We start from the raw sequence: 17646 nt of genomic DNA, 5'->3' as shown, positions 1-17646 counted from the left end.
GCTGTTTTTATGTCACTCCTATTTCTGTATGATTAAAGGTCTCCTGAATCCCCATATCCATCTAAAACCTTTCTTATTATATAAGATTGGATGTATTTGAATGTAGCCAATAGCACACACATACCCTAAACCAGACAGCTTAAGCAACAAATTGGGTTTTTGCTCATGAGATTTGTCAGGGAGGAAAAAACCTTTTTCTCTATTCTTAAGTTACAACCTGGGGTGTGTGAATTAAACTGGTGGATGAAAGATTAACAGGAGAAAGGGCTTATTTTGTCTGCATATGGAGGGCATCACAGAAATGAAATGAAAATTCCCCAAAGTGCTCAGACCTAGGAGCTTACATACCATTTTAACAAAGGGTGATAAATTGCAGAGGACACCAGACAAAGGAAAAGGGGCAGTATATTGTGAGAAGGTAAATATATGAGGGAAACTAATAGAAGATGAGGGTTTTTTTTAGACTCTCTCCAGTAATAAGGACAGTTCTTCTGTTGGTAGGGGAGAGGAGAGAAGAAGCACCTGCACAAAGGGAAATTTATGTCCTGCTTTTAGGCAGATGGGGGAGAGAAAAGTGCTCTTTCTGAGTTTGCGTCTTCTTAATTGCCTTCAGGTTACTTTAATTCTTATGTCAGAGTGGCATATTTTGGGGTGGAATACTCTGATCCCCTCAGTCAACAAGAAGTGGTTCTGCCGGTCTGGATGGGCTCTGTCACTCTGGGCTGCCTTCACTCATCCATCTATGATCAGCTAATGAGTTGGCTGGGGCGGGCTGGGGCCAGGTGACCCCACTCCCATGTCTGGTAGTTGGCTGGCTATTGGCTGTAGCACTGGGTTTGAATGGGTCACCCCATCATTCAGCAGGCTAGCCTGGGCTTGCTCACATGACAGCAGCAGGGTCCCTGGAGTGAGACTGGAAGCATGCAAGACCTTTTGAAACCTAGGTTTGAAGTAACAAATTTAATTCTGCAGCGTTTTGTGAGCCAGAGCAAGATATGAGGGCAGCCATATTAGAAAGGTGGAGAAACAGACTCCAACCCTGCTTGGGGGTTGCTGCAATGTGACATTGCAAGGTGTAAGTGCAGGAGGGGAAGCATTTGTAACTATCTTAAAATCTCTCACACTGTTTTAGGTAAAGAGGCTTTCTCACTGTTCCTGGAGCAGGACCCCTGCATTTGTTCAACGTATTTTTTCCTGGCTCAGAAGTCAGCTCTTAATCCATCTTGGAGTTCAAATTCCATCCCTTCTGCAAGGCCCATATTCAAAACTAATTTATCCATGGAACTTTACCCCATCCCTTCAACTAAATGCGGTTTTTCACTCTGAAGAGTTGAAATGTTGCCACAGACTCTACGAGTCCATAGATTCTGAACTATTTGTACCCACAGGTATAGTCATATGCAATTGAAACAATCTTTTTTTCATCTTAGTATATGAAATGACTATGATTTAGGGTGATAGTTTCTATTAAATTGAATCTTCTGTGATTTCTTCATTCACTTCTGCTGTAAAAGCTGGCATTCATAGCTACCTGCTATAGCTTGGTAGCAAAATTTCTATGTATGACTTTTGTGATTATCTTTACTGTTACTTTGCAGTTCAGGTTTCACACTCAGGCTTTTTCAAATTATCTTTGCATTTAAGGTTTAGGATTTTAGAAGATCCTAAATTTACCTTCATATTTTATGACTTAGAAAATGAAAATGGTTCTGGTTTTGGATTTGATATCTGTAATTTCTGTTTTTGAGACTACTATGCATTTGTTTGAAAACCAGAACACTTATTTTTGTTTATTGGCTCAACTGCATCGCCCATAAATTCAACTTAAGTTAAAATGGTGTAAGATACCCCCACAAGAACATATTAAGTGTACTGTGTGATAGAGAGCTTGAGGTCGGTACTTCTCGCACATAGGAAAACAGATGGCTTTCTGAGATGTCAGTTGTATCCTATGTTCCAATTTAAGTGTGTCCGTTTGCTGTTTATCAGGGATTTTTAAAAGTCATGTTTGTGAGAGAGTAAATCAATTTTATTCCTTAAAGGCTAGGGGAAGAAATGCATAGCTGGATATATAGCTGATAAGGATGTTGTATTTTTTTTTTCTTTCTGATGATCATATTTTAAGATAATTCAAATATTTTGTGGTGAACATTCTATTCTAGTGCTAGCTCACTTTGAAATGAACAAGCTAAGACTCAGGGATTTTCGATCACTCAGAACTATTTGGCAGTAAAGAGAATGCTAAACATCAGAAAAAGAAAAAAGAACAATAAATGAAGACCCAAATAAACTACATCAAAACAAGCAAAATACCCCCCCCTCCATCCCCACTGCAGTGTCCGTTTGTGAGTCGAGGCCTTACTGCCTAGTCAGAAGCTCCACGCCAGATGTCTGGAGTCTAGTGTGTCTGCGGGGCTGCGGGGTTGCGATGCTGTTTTGTGTCAAATGGCAATGACACAGAAGGTCAGTGGGTTTATAGACATGTGTAGGCTGCTGGAAATAAAGAACGAAATAATGAATTAAACTTCACAACCAACCAACAAAACCCCAGGCACCGCAAATCGCTTTAATTAGTAAGCGAACTCCTACATAGTATAATTCGTCGTCTGTCAAAATCTGAGCTCTGGCGCTGCAGGGCGTGGGCCCCTCGAGTGCTCCCTGCGCCCAGACCCTGGACCCCCGCAGGGTGGTCGGGAGCAGTGGTGGCGGTGATTGGCCCGAGTGCCGGCCTGCACCCTCCCAGGAGCGAGGTGCGCGCCTGTTTGTCCCCGCGCAGCTCCCATATAAGGCGGACCCCGCCCCTGCCTGAGGTGGCGAAGGCGGCGCGCGGGCTCCCTGGCGGCGCCTCTAACCAGCCCGCCCCTACCGCGCATGCTCGGGACGGCCCGGTCCTGCTGCCGGCGCTCCTTGTTTTCCTGCAGCTCGCGTGGTCAAATCTGCATCCAGCTCCGCGCCAGCAAAGCGGGGAAAAACCCAGGGTTTTCAGGGCTCTGGAAGCAGATGGGAGGCCGGTTCCTAGCTGCCGGGCTCTAGGGAAGCTAATAGTGATTTCATATCTGAGTGGGTCACGTCTGCCGACATCATCTCACTTAATGCATTAGCCAACTCCACGGAGTTGTTTCTATCGCTGTAAGGCAAAAGCCTCCGCGGTGCCCCGCCATGCAGACTGGAGGACGACCAAAGCTAGTGTTAGTGAAGGAGCTGGGGCTCAAACCCAGCAGTCCAGCCTCCACTCCCCGTGGCTTCCTGTCAGCTGCCCGAAGGGGCAGTAAAGGTGGTCCTGGGGCTGGTTTGGGGTGGGTTGTTTGTGCTGAGGGGCCCTGAGTGTGGCGGTAGGAGGAAGGCAAGGCTCAGGTCTTGGTTGGGGCCCGCAAGTAACCCTGTGGCTCACAGGTGGGCTCCTGGGTGTGTGTGCACAAATGCTTGAATGAATGGAATGGCTGAATGAATTTATATTCTTAAGAAGAGGGAGGTGGTGGGGTGGGGTGGGATGCGGGGCGGGGGGGAAGGACTCGGGAAAAGAGGCTAGGTCTGCCCTCACTTCTTAGGTCCTAAGTTTTAAAGAGAAGGTTGCTGTCACCCCTGAATACGTTATGATTAAAACTGAAAAAACAAAAAACAACTACTGAACTGTAACATAAGTGAAAAAAAGTCCCACGATCTTATTTCAGACAATGTAGCCATTCTCATCAGCATTTTTAAACATCCAGTACCCTATTTTCATTTCTCGGTGTCCCCGAATTGAGGGATCCAAAACACACAACTCGTTGGGTAGACTGCAGCAGAGAAGGCCCTAGTGGATGGAGCTCCCCACAAACAAGCTATGATAATCTCCGTCCCTCAGGTTCTTGCTCTGTAAATTGGTTGAGCGAACTCCTGCACTGTGGGGGGTAAAGTCAGTTCCTAGTTGAGGGCTGAAAAACTGTGTTTTCGGTAATCAGAGCCCCAGGATTGAGGTCTCTGCTCTGGCCCTACATGACTGCGACCCCTTCCTCTTCCTCCCCCGTTTTTCAGGTGATAAGGCTGGGTTGCAGTTTTCCTGAAATCACTCCTCCCCGGTGACTGACCGTTGGTGACTTCCGGGCCACCTCCTGCAAGGAGGTTCTTGCCGCCTCGGCGACCTTAGGTTGTGGCGCTCCGGCATCCCGATCCCGCCCCTCCCCGCCGCCGGGCCGCCGCCAAACCCCGGCGCGCGGATCACGCGGGCCGGAGCCGCTCTGGGCATGCTCAGTGGCCCGGCAGGTGGGGCCGCCGCGGGACGCCTGGTCCGGCCGGGAGCAGAGGGGCGGGGGCGGAGAGAGGGAAGTGGGCGGGAGCCGAGGGCAGAGTCGCGAGAGTCGCCGGTGGCCGCGGGGCGCTTGGCAGGTGGGAGCCCGCGTGGGCCGGGCCGGGATGAGCAATGGCATCAGTCAAGGTGGCCGTGAGGGTCCGGCCCATGAATCGCAGGTGAGTTGGGGGAGGCCATAGGCGGTCCCCCGTTGCGCCCCCGCCCGGACGAACTAGTCTCCAATTCCCCTCAAAGGCCATCTTGTACTTAAGTGTCACGGGATGGTCTCTGGCCCACTGGTCCCTGGCTGTGGCCTCTGGGGGCCTGGAGCGTTTCACGCTTTGCTGTCCCTTTTACGCTGCCCTGTTGGGGACAGCTCTGGGGATACAGAGTTCACGAGGCCAGGAGAAGAGTCCTGTCCCACTAACTTGTGGAGGTTTACATGTTTCCCTTTTTCAGAAGCGTCAGGGGATCACTTTCATGAAGGCTTAAAATCCTTCTGAGGGAATATGAGAGTGGTCATGGGACACCACAGCTGTCAGGCGAACTCCCCTCAGTTGTGTCAACTCACAAGTTCTCTATTTACAACAATATTTTTAATTGATTAGTGAGAGATGATTTCACTTGCCTGAATGTGAACCCTGACTTCTAATAGGTAACTGAGCAGTTCTTAACTTCCGTTCAAGAGTGGATGGGAAACTTCAGCAAAGTTTTCACTTAAGGGGAAAAAAAAATCAAGGACACTTAGGCACACGTGTTGGAAATCTGCTGGTGTTAAGAGAGGGGAAGAGTTATAAACACATTTAGAATCCAGTCTTGTATTTTTCTACAAAGTAATGCTTTTCAGAATGATTTGACTCTTTATTCTTTGAAAAATAATCCCAGCTTCCTTCTCAATGACCTCTTTATAATCAGTATGGAAAGATGCTTTAGAAGAGTTGCTTTTTAAATTGGTTTAACTTTGAAGAATGAAGTAGACCTAAATGGGATGTGTCCTTCGGAGTTGACAGGCCCAGTTCACACAAGGCCATTTGTTTTTATTGGCTTCCCAGTCAAGTTGTTGGACATTTGATTTACCATATGGCCTTTCCACTTTCTCATATCAACTTGTGGAGGTCATTGTTTGGTAGTTCTGACAGCTGACTGGGGCATCCGAAGATCATAAAATCAAGTTATTGCCAGAATCTTCTTTAACTCACCTGAGTCTGTTTTTTCTATTGGCAAATAGGGAATCATTACTCTGGTTTGTAACTGTTGAAAACCAGCGCTTTTGTCGTTTTTAAGTTATTTATAAAGCTTTTTAGGAAGAGTTTGACTTTTTTGTAAGTCCAAAGAGAATATGGATGTTGCTATGTATATTCAGTCATACAAGACAAACAGACCCCAAAGTCATTTAGATGATTTAAAAAGATTTTTCTTTATTCTGGATTTACATGTATAAAGAAGTTCCTTCCTCTCTTTGGAATAACATGAACACATGCTAGAAGATTGTATAACTTTAGAAAGCACCTACCAAATGCCCAGTATTGTCCTGGGTGCTATATGGGGGATAAGGTGAGTGAGGTTTAATGAGTATCTTCTAAGAGCCCACTACCTAATGGGGGAGGGACTACATACTGGCAGGACTCTCCTAAAACATGGGGCTGGTTGGGAGTGATGGTCCAAGTGTAGTCCTTTGCCAGTCGTAGGCCTGGAGGCCAGTTATATGGAGGGGCTGCAGGAAGAGTCCAAAAGCCATGTGCTTTGAGGTGGTAGATTGAAGTGATGGTATTTGTACTTTCAGCAGAGAGCTTTGGTGGTGGCATCAGGATTAGGGCAAGAGCTAAGGAAGTAGCAGTCTGAACCAAAAGCATAAATGGGAAGGCTGGATAGATACACTGAGACAGTTTCCTGGAAGACCTGAGAGGATTTTGCTGATCCTTGGATGGGAAGGAGGGGGAAGGGGAGAACATAGAACCCTTAACTGAGGTTTGATGGTCAAGGAGGTGGAAGAGGTTTGGGGACGGTGGATAGTGAGGTTGGTGTATTCTCTCTTGGATCCGTAGAGTCATGTGAGATGCAGTAAGTGTCAAGACAAGCACAGTGTTGTCACAGAGTGAGTGCTGCCCTCGTGTTGACCCTGTTGATCTATCTGAAGTGTGGGGAGGACATCTGTCTCTTTGGTGATGTTCAGTAGACTGTTAGAAACATGGGTTTAGGTCTCAGGTGATTTGAGGACTGACATTTGGAAAACTTTTGCACACAGATGACAGTTTAAGAATGTTACAGTGAGGAGATTTCTCAGGAGGAGGAAGTCTTATCTTTATGTGTATATGGACACACATGCACACATACGTATACACATATGTGTGTGTATATATAGAGAGAGCAGGTTAAAAACATGTTACAGTGAGAAGAAAAGGATTGGATACTGGGATATCCTTTTCTTGAGAATTCTAGGGAGAAGATTGGCTTGCCCTTCGTGGAGGAACCAGCATAGCAAATTGTCATGGCAGGGAAAGGAGCAATGTCTCTTGAAGGAGGTGGTGGTTGTTGGTGTCAGATGTTGCCAAGATGGTGCCCTGAGGGTGTAAGATGAGGTCCTTGGTCTTGGAGATAGGAACGTTGGTAACCTTCCAAAGGACAGTTTCAAGGAGAGACAATGATCCAGAAGTTGGCAGTGAAATGGAAAGAGGCATACAAATGGCCGACCAAAAGTATCTGACCTAAACATGCGAATTATAATAGCAGAAGAAACCATTTTTTATCAGTGAGATTGGTGGACGTTGACTGAACATCAAGTGCTGGCGAAGGGGTGGTGATGAAATCATAAACGGTCAGAACCTCTGAAACTTTTTTATTGGGAAATTTGACAGGAATTGTCAAGATTAGAAATTTATAAACCCACCAATTGGTCAGTTTCATTTCTAAGAATTTATTTTATGGATTATATTCCTACCTACCAGGATGAACATGGGATTGCAGATGTAAAATTTTTGTTCTGTTAATCTTTAGAGGCATTTTAGGCAAAGAGGGAGCAACCAACAGAAAGCAAAGGCCTGGGGTATTGGGAGGTGAGGACTGCTGTTGCAGGCTCTAAAAGGATGGAGGCACAGGGTGAGATGTGACCTTCTGAGCCAGGAGCCTTTGCAGTAACTAGTCCTTGCAAACAAACACCCAGTGCTTGATTCAGGCTAAGATGTGATGCGTTTATATTTACTACCGTGGTGCTTTGGGTTATGTGGCAGAAGTAGTTGTGAAAGAGCCGTGTGCTGTGATGCGATCATCACAGCAGCTGCCTTTACTGAGAGTTCCCTCTGTGGCAGTGGTACAAAATCTAATTTAATCTTTGTAACAGTCTTAGTAGGTACAGACTATTATTGTCATGCTGTAGTACAGATTGGGAGACATAGTTAACTTGCCCGAAGTCAGTTTCTGAGGACGGTCACAGCTCTACTTTTTGGGAAAATGAGTAAAACCTTCGCCAAAACAATTTGCTCATAGTTTTTTATGGGCAAATTTTAACATTTATGTATTGTCTTTTTATGCCTTATGTATGTAGTCTTATATATTCCTTTTTCTTTGTGATTTCTTCCATTGTTCTTAGGCCTGGCCTTTTCTTTTTTACTGGTTTCATTTTTTAATAATTTTATGAGATTTTTTTTCCAACAAAATTCCAACAAAAATAATGATTTGGTAAACTAATTTGTCCATTTCCTTTTGGTTTCACTTGTTTGTTTTTTCATGGAAACACTAGATGATTCTGTTCTTCCTTTTTTTTTTTTTTTTAAGAGAGTGTGGGAGTGCTGGGCCTGGATGGGCAGAGGGAGAGAGAGAATCTTAAACAGGCTCCATACTCAATGCAGAGCCCGATCTCACAACCCTGAGATCATGACCTAAGCCGAAATCAAGAGTCCAACACTTAACCGACTGAGCCACCCAGGCGCCCCAGTAGATGATTCTCTACTGTCATCTGTCCTGTCCCATTGATTTGCCAGTGTTGATGGGGCTGGGATCTGAGGGCAGACTGCGTGGGTTGCAGTTTTGGCTGTCATTTACAAGCTGGGTAAAATTTGGGCAAGAGATTTAATTGTTCTAAACCTCAGTTTTTGCAGCTGTAAAACGGGTGATAGTAATTGTACATACCTTATAGGTCTTTTTTCATATATACCATGATTCACACACAACACATTTGAAAGCTCTGTAGATTTGTAAAAGATTGAAGCTTTATAGATATGTAAAAGATTCATGAAGTGTTACATGCAATTCACTCATATTTTCTGTTCTGTCCTATTTTATTCTGTTGTCTTGTTAAAAAAATGCTATTTCTAGATCCACTAAATTGACTTCAAGATCTATTAATGATTTGCAGTTGGCAATATGAAGAACAACTGTTGTGAGGTTCAAATGAGATCGTGCATGTGGATAATGCTCTCCACACAGTACCAGGCATGCAGCAAGGGCTCTGTAAAGATTGGTTATTGTTATTACTGTTATTTTTTATAATTTAATGATTGTAACTTTATTCAATAACAATATATGAGTTTTTTTTTTTTACTAAAAAAATATTTACTGAGTGCTGGCAACAAGCCAGGTGATAGCTTTTTAATGTGCTTTCTTATCTGGTAAGGCAAGACCACCTCATTCCTTCCCTTTTCTGGCTGTCTTTAGCTTTTCTTTCTGATTAGCTTCTCAGGTGGAATTTACAGTCATGTTTAGCAAGTTAAAAAGAGGAGAAGGAAAAAAATCACCATTGGTATTTATTTTGACTGGGATTGACCCCTTTAGGGTATACTGAAGTCTCATTTTAAGAGTGTCAGGGACTAGTTCGCGGTGGTCTCTCGGATCTCTGATGAAGACAGCAGACAGCTCGGGTGTTAGGGTTGGGAGACATCTGTCTAGATGCTTTGAGGCGTCAGGCATCATGCTCTTCTCTTTACCGTGGCAACTTCCTTTCCTGCTCCCACCAACTGAGTGACTGAGGGCTTTTTATGCCCATTTGATAGAGGGGAAACTGAGAGCCCTCGCGTAATAGTCCCTTGAGTCTGGACTTGAACCCAGTGTGTCTTACTCTCATTTCTGAAGCTCCTCCATTATACGGAACACTTGAGAGGAGGGCGGGGGACCGCGAGGCAGGTAGGAAAGAGTGCAGTTACCAGGGGTTTTAGACCAGCTGAAGCTTTGTGTAAGAATTAGTTGAGAGGCGGGTAGACAGGTAGACAGGGTGTTGTGAGGACTTTCCTTTGTTAAGCTTGGCAGTTTGGGCTTTCATTCTCCAGTTTGCTGGCTAGTGTGGTAGCAATTGGCTCCATGGTGGCTATTTCACTTAACATTAAGTAGAATTTAAAATTTAGTTGCTCATTTGCAGTAGTCACACTTTAAATACTCAGTAGCCCACGTATTGAACAGCGCTGATATAGAGCATGTCCATCATTGTGGAAAGTTCTGTTGGATGGTAAGACTGATCTGGCTTGAGTCCCAGATTACCACTTCTGAGTTTTGTGCCTTGGCACTTAAGTGCCCTGTGCTTCAGTTTCTTCATGTGCAAAGTGGAAATCTTCACAGGACCCACCCTGTGGGGCTGAGATGGTGACTGAATGCACTCACACTCACTAACAGTGTTGGTCCTCAAAGCGAGTGCTCTCTATATATTGGCTGTTATTTTTAGACACTGGGGGCTATTGATGGTTTTAAAACAGGGTTGTCATTTGCCATTTAGTATCTTCAGAAGTTTCATCTCATAGCAGGGAAGTGCTACCAGGACCAGCAACAATGAACTTTTATTTACTATTTGCCAAGTAGTGTGCTAAGTGCCCTTTATGCACTATATTATCCCATTGACTTTCCTATCGTTCTCTGGGATGTGAGACCCGGGGCCTAAATGTCTATATGAGTGGGCAGAGGCCAGTGCAGGAAGACCATAAAAAATTGAAATATGACCCATGACGATGTGATTCTGGACTAGATTGGAGTTGTAATATGTGTTAAAATTCAGCCAAGTAGATTCAAAGTCTAGTAGGCTTTATTAAGCAATTCATGAATCAGGCAGCATCCTCACGTAGCAAGTAGAAAAGAGCTCCAAGGAGTCGTACAAAATGGAAGGTTTTTATGGGAAGGAGGATGGGGCAAGAAGTTATTAACAGAAGAAAGGAAAGGATTGTTTCAGGCAGGGTCACCTTCTTGGAGGAGAAGAACAGAGAGTCTTATTGGGTGGATCACCTTGTCTTCCTCTGGGGGTTGGGGAGGGCCCATGTGACAGATTACCTCGGTGGTGCTGACCAGAGACTTGTTGGCCAACTGCATTCCTGCGGGAGGTTGAAATTGCAATTAGGTTAGATATGAAGCCCCAGTTTGGTGACTTGGCCTAGCATACGTGACTCCATTTTGGAATTAGGAACCATAGGAAAGGGCACAATCAAAGGATAAGACTTGGAAACAAAATCCTGAAGAGGCTTTCACTGTATTTTCTGGCTGTGAAAATAATACATGCTTATAAAAACTTTATGCTCTGTAGAAAAGTGTATCAAAGAAATCAAATTGACAATCGCTCATAATTCCATGATCCAGGGATCACTACTTGTAAACTTTTGCTGCATTGGAATCCAGTCTTTTTTTCCCCTGTTTGTGTAGCAACATAAAATGTATACACTGTTTTATACCCTACTATTTGCATTTGCAAGAGACATCTGAAGACAAATCGGCAGGCCACAGGGAGGCCAGAGTCAAAAGATGAATGAGTGGTTTGGGATATTAAGTGGAAGAATGACCTTCCCCAAAGTCAGGACACGAGGATGAGCTGGTTGGATTGGAGGGGCATGGTGGTGAGTTGAGTTGGCTCTGGCTGCTGGTGGGGGAGCCAGGCATTAGGGACTCATGAGGTATCAGCTCTGTGATGCACATTTGGTCGTGGGTTGCTTGAAGGTGATAGTGGATGTGGTGGAAGTGAGTTTGGTTTCCAAGGAGGACCATAGTGAAGAAGGAAGAGGGGTAGCAGAACTGCATAATTGGCAGTGTCCTGGGCAAGTGGATTTTACTGGGTCTTTAGGACTCATTCCTTTTTTTGTAGCACATTGATTCTCAGTGTGGTCCAGGCACAGCTGAGGATCACTGAGGCTCTTTTAGGGGGTTCCCAAAGTCAGAACTGTATTTGCAGTAATACTAAGATAGTTTTGCCTTTTACACTCTTCTCTCATGGGGGTATGGTGGAGTTTTCCAGAAGCACCGTGGTGTGCAATGATGTCATGGCTCATGTGCTCTGCATTCTATGTTTTAAAAATGTCTCAGTTTTAATTTCTTGTATGGTAACTGTCCATAGATAGTACTCCTGTTCCTTCCTGTGGGGCACAGGGCCTGACATAGGCCCCAGCCCTCACCTGGGCATCTCAAACCTGGGCTAGGCAGAGGAGAAGTGTAGGGTGTGTGTCTGTTTTTGTTTTAAAGAAGAGCAGAAAACAGGTAGGGAGGTAGGGGGTTGGGGCAAGAAGGCTACTGGGGCAAGGGAGGGATATAGGGAGGGATGGCGAGAAAGAGAGCCGTGGTTTCTCACACAGGGAGTGGAATAGCTGTGATGCTTCAGGTGAGGTTCCCAGGGAGGCTTGTGCTGTCACTGACTCAGGGAGCTTGGAGCACATGGAGGTTTTATCCTTTCTTTTAGGTGGACTTGACAAGTAACATGAAGCAAGTGACTGATGATGTATTTTCACATTCAAAATTTAAAAATATCTTAATGTGTATAATGCATTTACACAAGATGTGAGTACTGGTAGTTTAAGAATGCTCTTTAGTGACATAGAATATCAAATAAACATAATTTGGCATTAACATCTTTGTTTTACTCAAGGAGGCTGTGAGTGAGAGATCAAGAGTGTGTTTGTCTTTCTGTCAGAGGTTGTTTAGAAATGTCCAGTTGTGCGATATGTAGTGCTTTGGATTGAAGTTGATTTATTTTGTACGTCCTCATTTCATGATTAATTTTGTAAATTATTTCAATAGCCTTTGTTGTTTCTGTGGGTTCTAGGATTGGGATGCCATCTTGTTTTGTGAAGGAAAATGTTATAGTTATACCTCCAGCCTGGGGGAGGATGTGATAGCGCCTTACAATCCCCAGCCCCCTTCCACAGGACTGAGAGCCTCTGGTTTATTTTGGTGGCTTGGACTACCTTCTCTCCAGCTCCAGTTGCAGAGACAGTCCAGGAAAATGTCCTTCATGGGAAGGTGGGCATCGTTCCCTTGGATTCAGCCTGCTGATTCGCATTAAGCACAGAGGAGGTCAGCGCCAGCAGGGCCTGGACGCTTCCCCTCACTGCCGGGCTCTGGGCTGAGCACTTGTTGCCTGCTCTGTCCATTTCCAAATACGTTCATTATTCATTGTTGCTGCATAGTAGAGGGGAAATGGCTATTTCTGTGATCAGCGTAGACACTTTGAGCAAATTTCAGTGGGATATGTAAAATTTAAAGTCATTTGAGAAAGAGCTTTCACTAATGGTGTTGATAACGTGATTTTTGTCATCTGTTACTATTGCTAGTCACTCATTCACTTACTAGGAACTCTGCTAAGTCTTAAGTGATCACTGTCTAATTTAATTCCTAGCAACAGCCCTATAGGGCTGAATATGGTTAGCTCCATTTTATGGATGAGAAAACTGGGGACCAAAACTGGGGTCCGGACTCCAGTTTTATCACATCACACTGGTTTTCTGGCTTCATAGCATTTACCATTATCTGATTGTATGTGCGTGTGCATGTGTGTGTGCATATGAATGTATTTTTGTTTGTTTGCTTTTTTAATGGCTCCTTGCACATAAATTCTGTGAGAGGCAGTAACCCTGTCAGTCTTACTGATGGCTGTTTCCCCAAAGCCTAGAACCATTCCTGGCAGAGATGGGTCCTCAGAAAATATTTATTGCATTAAAAACTGCCACCTCTTCTGTCCCTCTCCCGCATCTTTCAGCTGTGGATGCTTATAAGGAATCAAGAATCCTCAGCCCAGCATCTGTTATAAGAAATCAGGAATCCCTAGCCCAGCATCTGTAGGAGGAAAAGGGAGTTTCGATGATCCTTCTGTTGGGTATTAGGAAGACAGGAGAGGTGTAAGAGGCCTGGGAAGAGCCTGGGTGAAGAATGACAGCTCCAGAGCTTTCCCTGTGTATTAAGTTAATTATATGCAAATTACACATCTAATACTCATTATGTTTATCTCTTAAGGTTAGAGAATTGGCGATAAAACACACTGTTTAAATGATACATAGTTTATGGGACAGAACATTCATGTTCCTTTCTTCAGAAAAAGTTTTTTTTCTTTTTAACTTTTTATCCTGAAATTATTTTATTTTATTTTATTTTATTTTTTAAAAATATTTTATTTATTTATTTGACAGAGAGCGAGAGCAGGAACACAAGCAGGGGGAGAGGGAGAGGAAGAAGCAGGCTTCCCGCTGAGCAGGGAGCCCGATGTGGGGCTCGATGCCAGGACCCTGGGATCATGACCTGAGCTGAAGGCAGACGCTTAAAGACTGAGCCACCCAGGCACCCCCTGAAATAATTTTAGACTTACAGTTCCTGTATGCACTTCATCCAACTTCCCCTAATATTAGCATCTTACATAACCATGGTACAGCTCCCGAACTGAGAAATTAACACGGGTGCAAGACTATTAGCTGGATTTTAGTTTTACCTCAACTGTCCGTCCTCTGTTCCAGGAGCCAGTGCTGGACCCCACACTGCACTTAGTTGCCATCTCTCCTTAATCTCTTCTGCTCTGTGACAGCTCCTTGGTCTCAGAAGAGAGCCAGTCAGTTAGCTTGCAAGATGGCCCTCAGTTTGGGTTTCTCTGATGTTTTATCATGATTGAATTGAAGATGCAATTTTGGTGATAACACCACATAAGTGATTTTCTTCTCTTCATTTCACATATGCCAGGCTTCATGGTGTCAGTTTGTCTCCTTAGTGGTGACATTGACCTTGACCACTGGTTAACCTGGTATCTGCTGGTGGTATCTATGGTTGATAAATATCTGAAAGAGTTTTCGGGAAAAGTTTTTGGTTTCAGTTTGTAACACTAGTTTTTCCCCATAAGAACCCATTTCAGATGTTCCGGTAAAAATTACTGTGAATATAAGATTCATTTAAAGCATTCCCCCTACCCAACTTAGTGAAAAAGAATTTATCATACTTAAAACAAAAGACATTTGTGCTTTGGAAGGCTGATGATGATTGTATAGGACTGTGTATTTCAGACATTTTCAGTAAGACATTTATCAGCTCAATGCATGCTGATGTTTTCTGTTCTCTACTATTTCATTAAAAAAGATAATTGTTACCCACTAAATTCATTTGATGAGCTGCAATTTGAAGAACACTTAGTATAGTGAATTTATTATCCAGAACAAAAGTTGGTAAAAGCTAATTTTTTTTTTTTTTTTTTTTTTTTACATGAGAGAACACTGAAGTGAGGATGCTGTTAGATTGGAAGTCAGTCCTGTTTCCCCTGGGAAGCTGGGGGAGCTCACGATCCCAAGAGGATAAATCAAGCTTAGAGAATTTTCAACTTCTAAGAGTCTAGGATTCTGAACCCATCATGGGATGTCCACTCTCAAGAGCTTGCTCTCTTGAGCCCTCACGGCCTCATGTTCTCTCGCCAGGTTACATCTGCTGATTCTTGTTTTCAGGGTTTTATTAACAGAATCTAAATCATCACAGTAATTCTGCTTGGAAAATGTGCTTGGGGCAGAGGTAAAGCACTGTGTGAGCTCCCTCTTAGTGGGACTTAAAGTTCCCCAGGGAGGTTTCAAGAAAAAAAAAATAATTCAAGATGGTGGAGACTAGCTCAAAAGTGAGAAAAAATGTAGAGATGAAGCTTTTGAAAATACATTTTGGTCTGTTCTCTTCCTTTTCCTAAAGTTAGTGTTTCCCTGTGAGCTATCTTTACTTGATCAGATTGAAAGGCAATTGTGAGAAAAATGTCACTAGTCTGGGCTGGAGCTCATGTATGATGACCCAAATAAGGTGTTATGTTTTTCTTCTTCTTATTTGTTTTGATAGGGGGGAGGGGCGGTGTCTTACTAAGCATCCTGAAAGTATTGAGCCAGAACTCTGCCCTATCTAAAACACTGAATTGGGGGCACCTGGGTGGCTCAGTCGGTTAAGCATCTGACTCTTGATTTCGGCTCAGGACCGGATCTCAGGGCTTTGAGATTAAGCCCCGCATCGGGCTCTGTGCTCAGCACAGAGCCTGCCTGAGATTTTCTCTCTCCCTCTGTCCCTTCCCACTCTAATAAATAAATATAATCTTTAAAAAAAATAAAATGTTGCAGTGGTCTCTTACACGAACAGGATCGGGCACCAACGGAGTACTCCCCCCACCCCTGCCCTCACCCAGCAGCAGGTGGAGTGGTCCTTCTTTTCTTCTTTTTATTTTAATATTTAAAAATTTTTCATTATGGAACATTTACAGAAAGTTGCAGCATAGTACAGACAAAGCTTTCACCCAACTTCCCTAAATGTTCTAACCTTAGAAAATTATAATACAATTTAAAAACAGCAAAGTAACATTGACGCAGTGCTATTCACTAATCTGATTTATTCAGTTCCCCACGTTGCCCCACTAGTGTCTTTTTTTGGGTCTGAGTTCCAGTCCAGGATTGCACAATGCATTTAGGGTTGTCTTGTAAAACATCTTCTTAATTAAACTTTTTTTGTTCTTAGGGTCCACTTTGCCTATCCTGATATGATATTAAGGGTAAGAATAGATAACATTTCCCTTGGAAGAGCTCTGTCCATTTGAAAGGTTGAGGAATTATGTCTCCTGGCATCTTTTGTTGGAATATAGACAGTTTGAGCTGTTCACACCTTGGTTGGCTTAATTATTCCCCATGTCAAATGAAAAGGACATGTGGGGACCTTTCATCCTGGATGGGGTGGTTGGGTCTGGAGTTCAGAGTGAGTCGGGGGAAGGCATGTCTCAATGGTGTGTTAAGGATTGGTTTTAGGCATAATTAGCTAAATCTGTAGTACAGGGGCCACAAACCCAATGCCTACAGGGACCAGACAGGCCTGCAACAATCCACATTATAAACTCTGAGCAGAGGATGGGATAAGTAGCCTCAGATTCTCAGCTTCAGAGTTGGGGAGGTAGTTGTGTGTGGAGGGACACTTGGTAGTTTCTGTAGCAAATTTATACTGCCCCCCCCCCCCCCCCCCCGCCACAACACACTTTTAATTGCTTGGCACTAAAGTTATCAAAGACGTTTATCTTTTACTCATGAAAGCAGATCACCGTATGTAGTTGTGCTTTTCTATTTCCTGGAGCCTCTACTCTCTGGGGCCTCACCGCTATCTCTCTCCAGCTAGCAGAAGGGAGCTGGAGGGTGGGGCAGTGTATCCACTTCTTGTCCTTGGTGTGGAAGAGATGCATCACTGGTGCTCACCGTCCATTGGCCACATGGCCACACCTGGATGGGAGGAAGGCTGGGAACTATAGTGACTTTACTGGTTGGGACACCACTTTCCAGTGATAATTCTATACTGTAAAAGGGAAGTGTCTATTTCTACTGCGCCCTGTGTCTTGAGAGACGACTCTGTCCCAGCCAGTGATACCATTGAGGACCTTTGCACTCGCCTTTCCATCTGGTATGGGTGTGATGCAGATGTCCACATGTTCTGTTTCCGCCTTCCTTTACTTAGATGTCACCTCTTCAGTGATCCCATAGAAAATACCATCTCCCACCACTGGTGTTCCCTATCCCCCTTCTCGATTTTATTTTTTCTTTATCACATTTACCACAACTTGGCCTACTATGTATTTTCCTTATTTATTGGTATATTGTCTGAATCCCTCTATGAGGACAGGGGCCATTTCTGTCTCATTCTTGGTTATCTTTCTTGTGCTTGACGTGTAGCAAGTATTCAAGTGTTGAATAAAATGGGAACCTGGACTTTCAAATGTTGGCAAGGATTATAGCTAAAACAAACAGATCACTATGCAGGCCAAGCAGACCATGTCTGTGGGTGTGATGCTGACTGCCAGCCTTAGGCCTTGGGTGGAGAACCAGGTGCCGGGGTCTGGGGCCAAAGACATGGGTTTGTTTTCTAGGTCCACCACTTGCTCATTGTGTGAGCTTGGGTGCATCATTTGGCTTTTCTGGGTCTCAGATCCTTCTAAAATATGAGACTAATTGTCCTCCCTCTGTCCCCTACCCCATGTTACTGTGATGATTAAATGAGGTAGATGATACCTAAAAACACCCAATATGCCAGAGATGCTCAGTTAATTCTTGGACTTACTGGTATCTACCTGTGCCGGTCCCTCTGCTAGGTATCAGGGGAATGCCTGCTGAGTGGGGGCAGTCCCAGCAAACTTCCAGAGAGAGGGGAGGCTTGATCTGGACCTTGTAAGATGGGAA

The 17646-nt window shown here is 44.1% G+C and overlaps 1 protein-coding gene across 1 annotated transcript in view; it reads left to right on the top strand.

The window, feature by feature from the left end:
• The first annotated feature begins 4289 nt into the window (after positions 1-4289).
• KIF16B (kinesin family member 16B) overlaps positions 4290-17646 on the top strand; it is a 312760-nt gene continuing 299403 nt past the window's right edge. The window contains exon 1 of the mRNA XM_025876849.2: positions 4290-4446. Within this exon, the coding sequence (XP_025732634.1) occupies positions 4400-4446 (47 nt within the window). The 5' untranslated portion in view covers positions 4290-4399. The remainder of the gene's footprint in view (positions 4447-17646) is intronic.

Source organism: Callorhinus ursinus, unplaced genomic scaffold, assembly GCF_003265705.2.
Source record: "Callorhinus ursinus isolate GAN/ISIS: 27379988/994484 unplaced genomic scaffold, GSC_fseal_2.0 scaffold29, whole genome shotgun sequence".
Classification (NCBI taxonomy): domain Eukaryota; kingdom Metazoa; phylum Chordata; class Mammalia; order Carnivora; family Otariidae; genus Callorhinus; species Callorhinus ursinus.
This window is presented reverse-complemented; position numbering and strand designations above follow the sequence as displayed.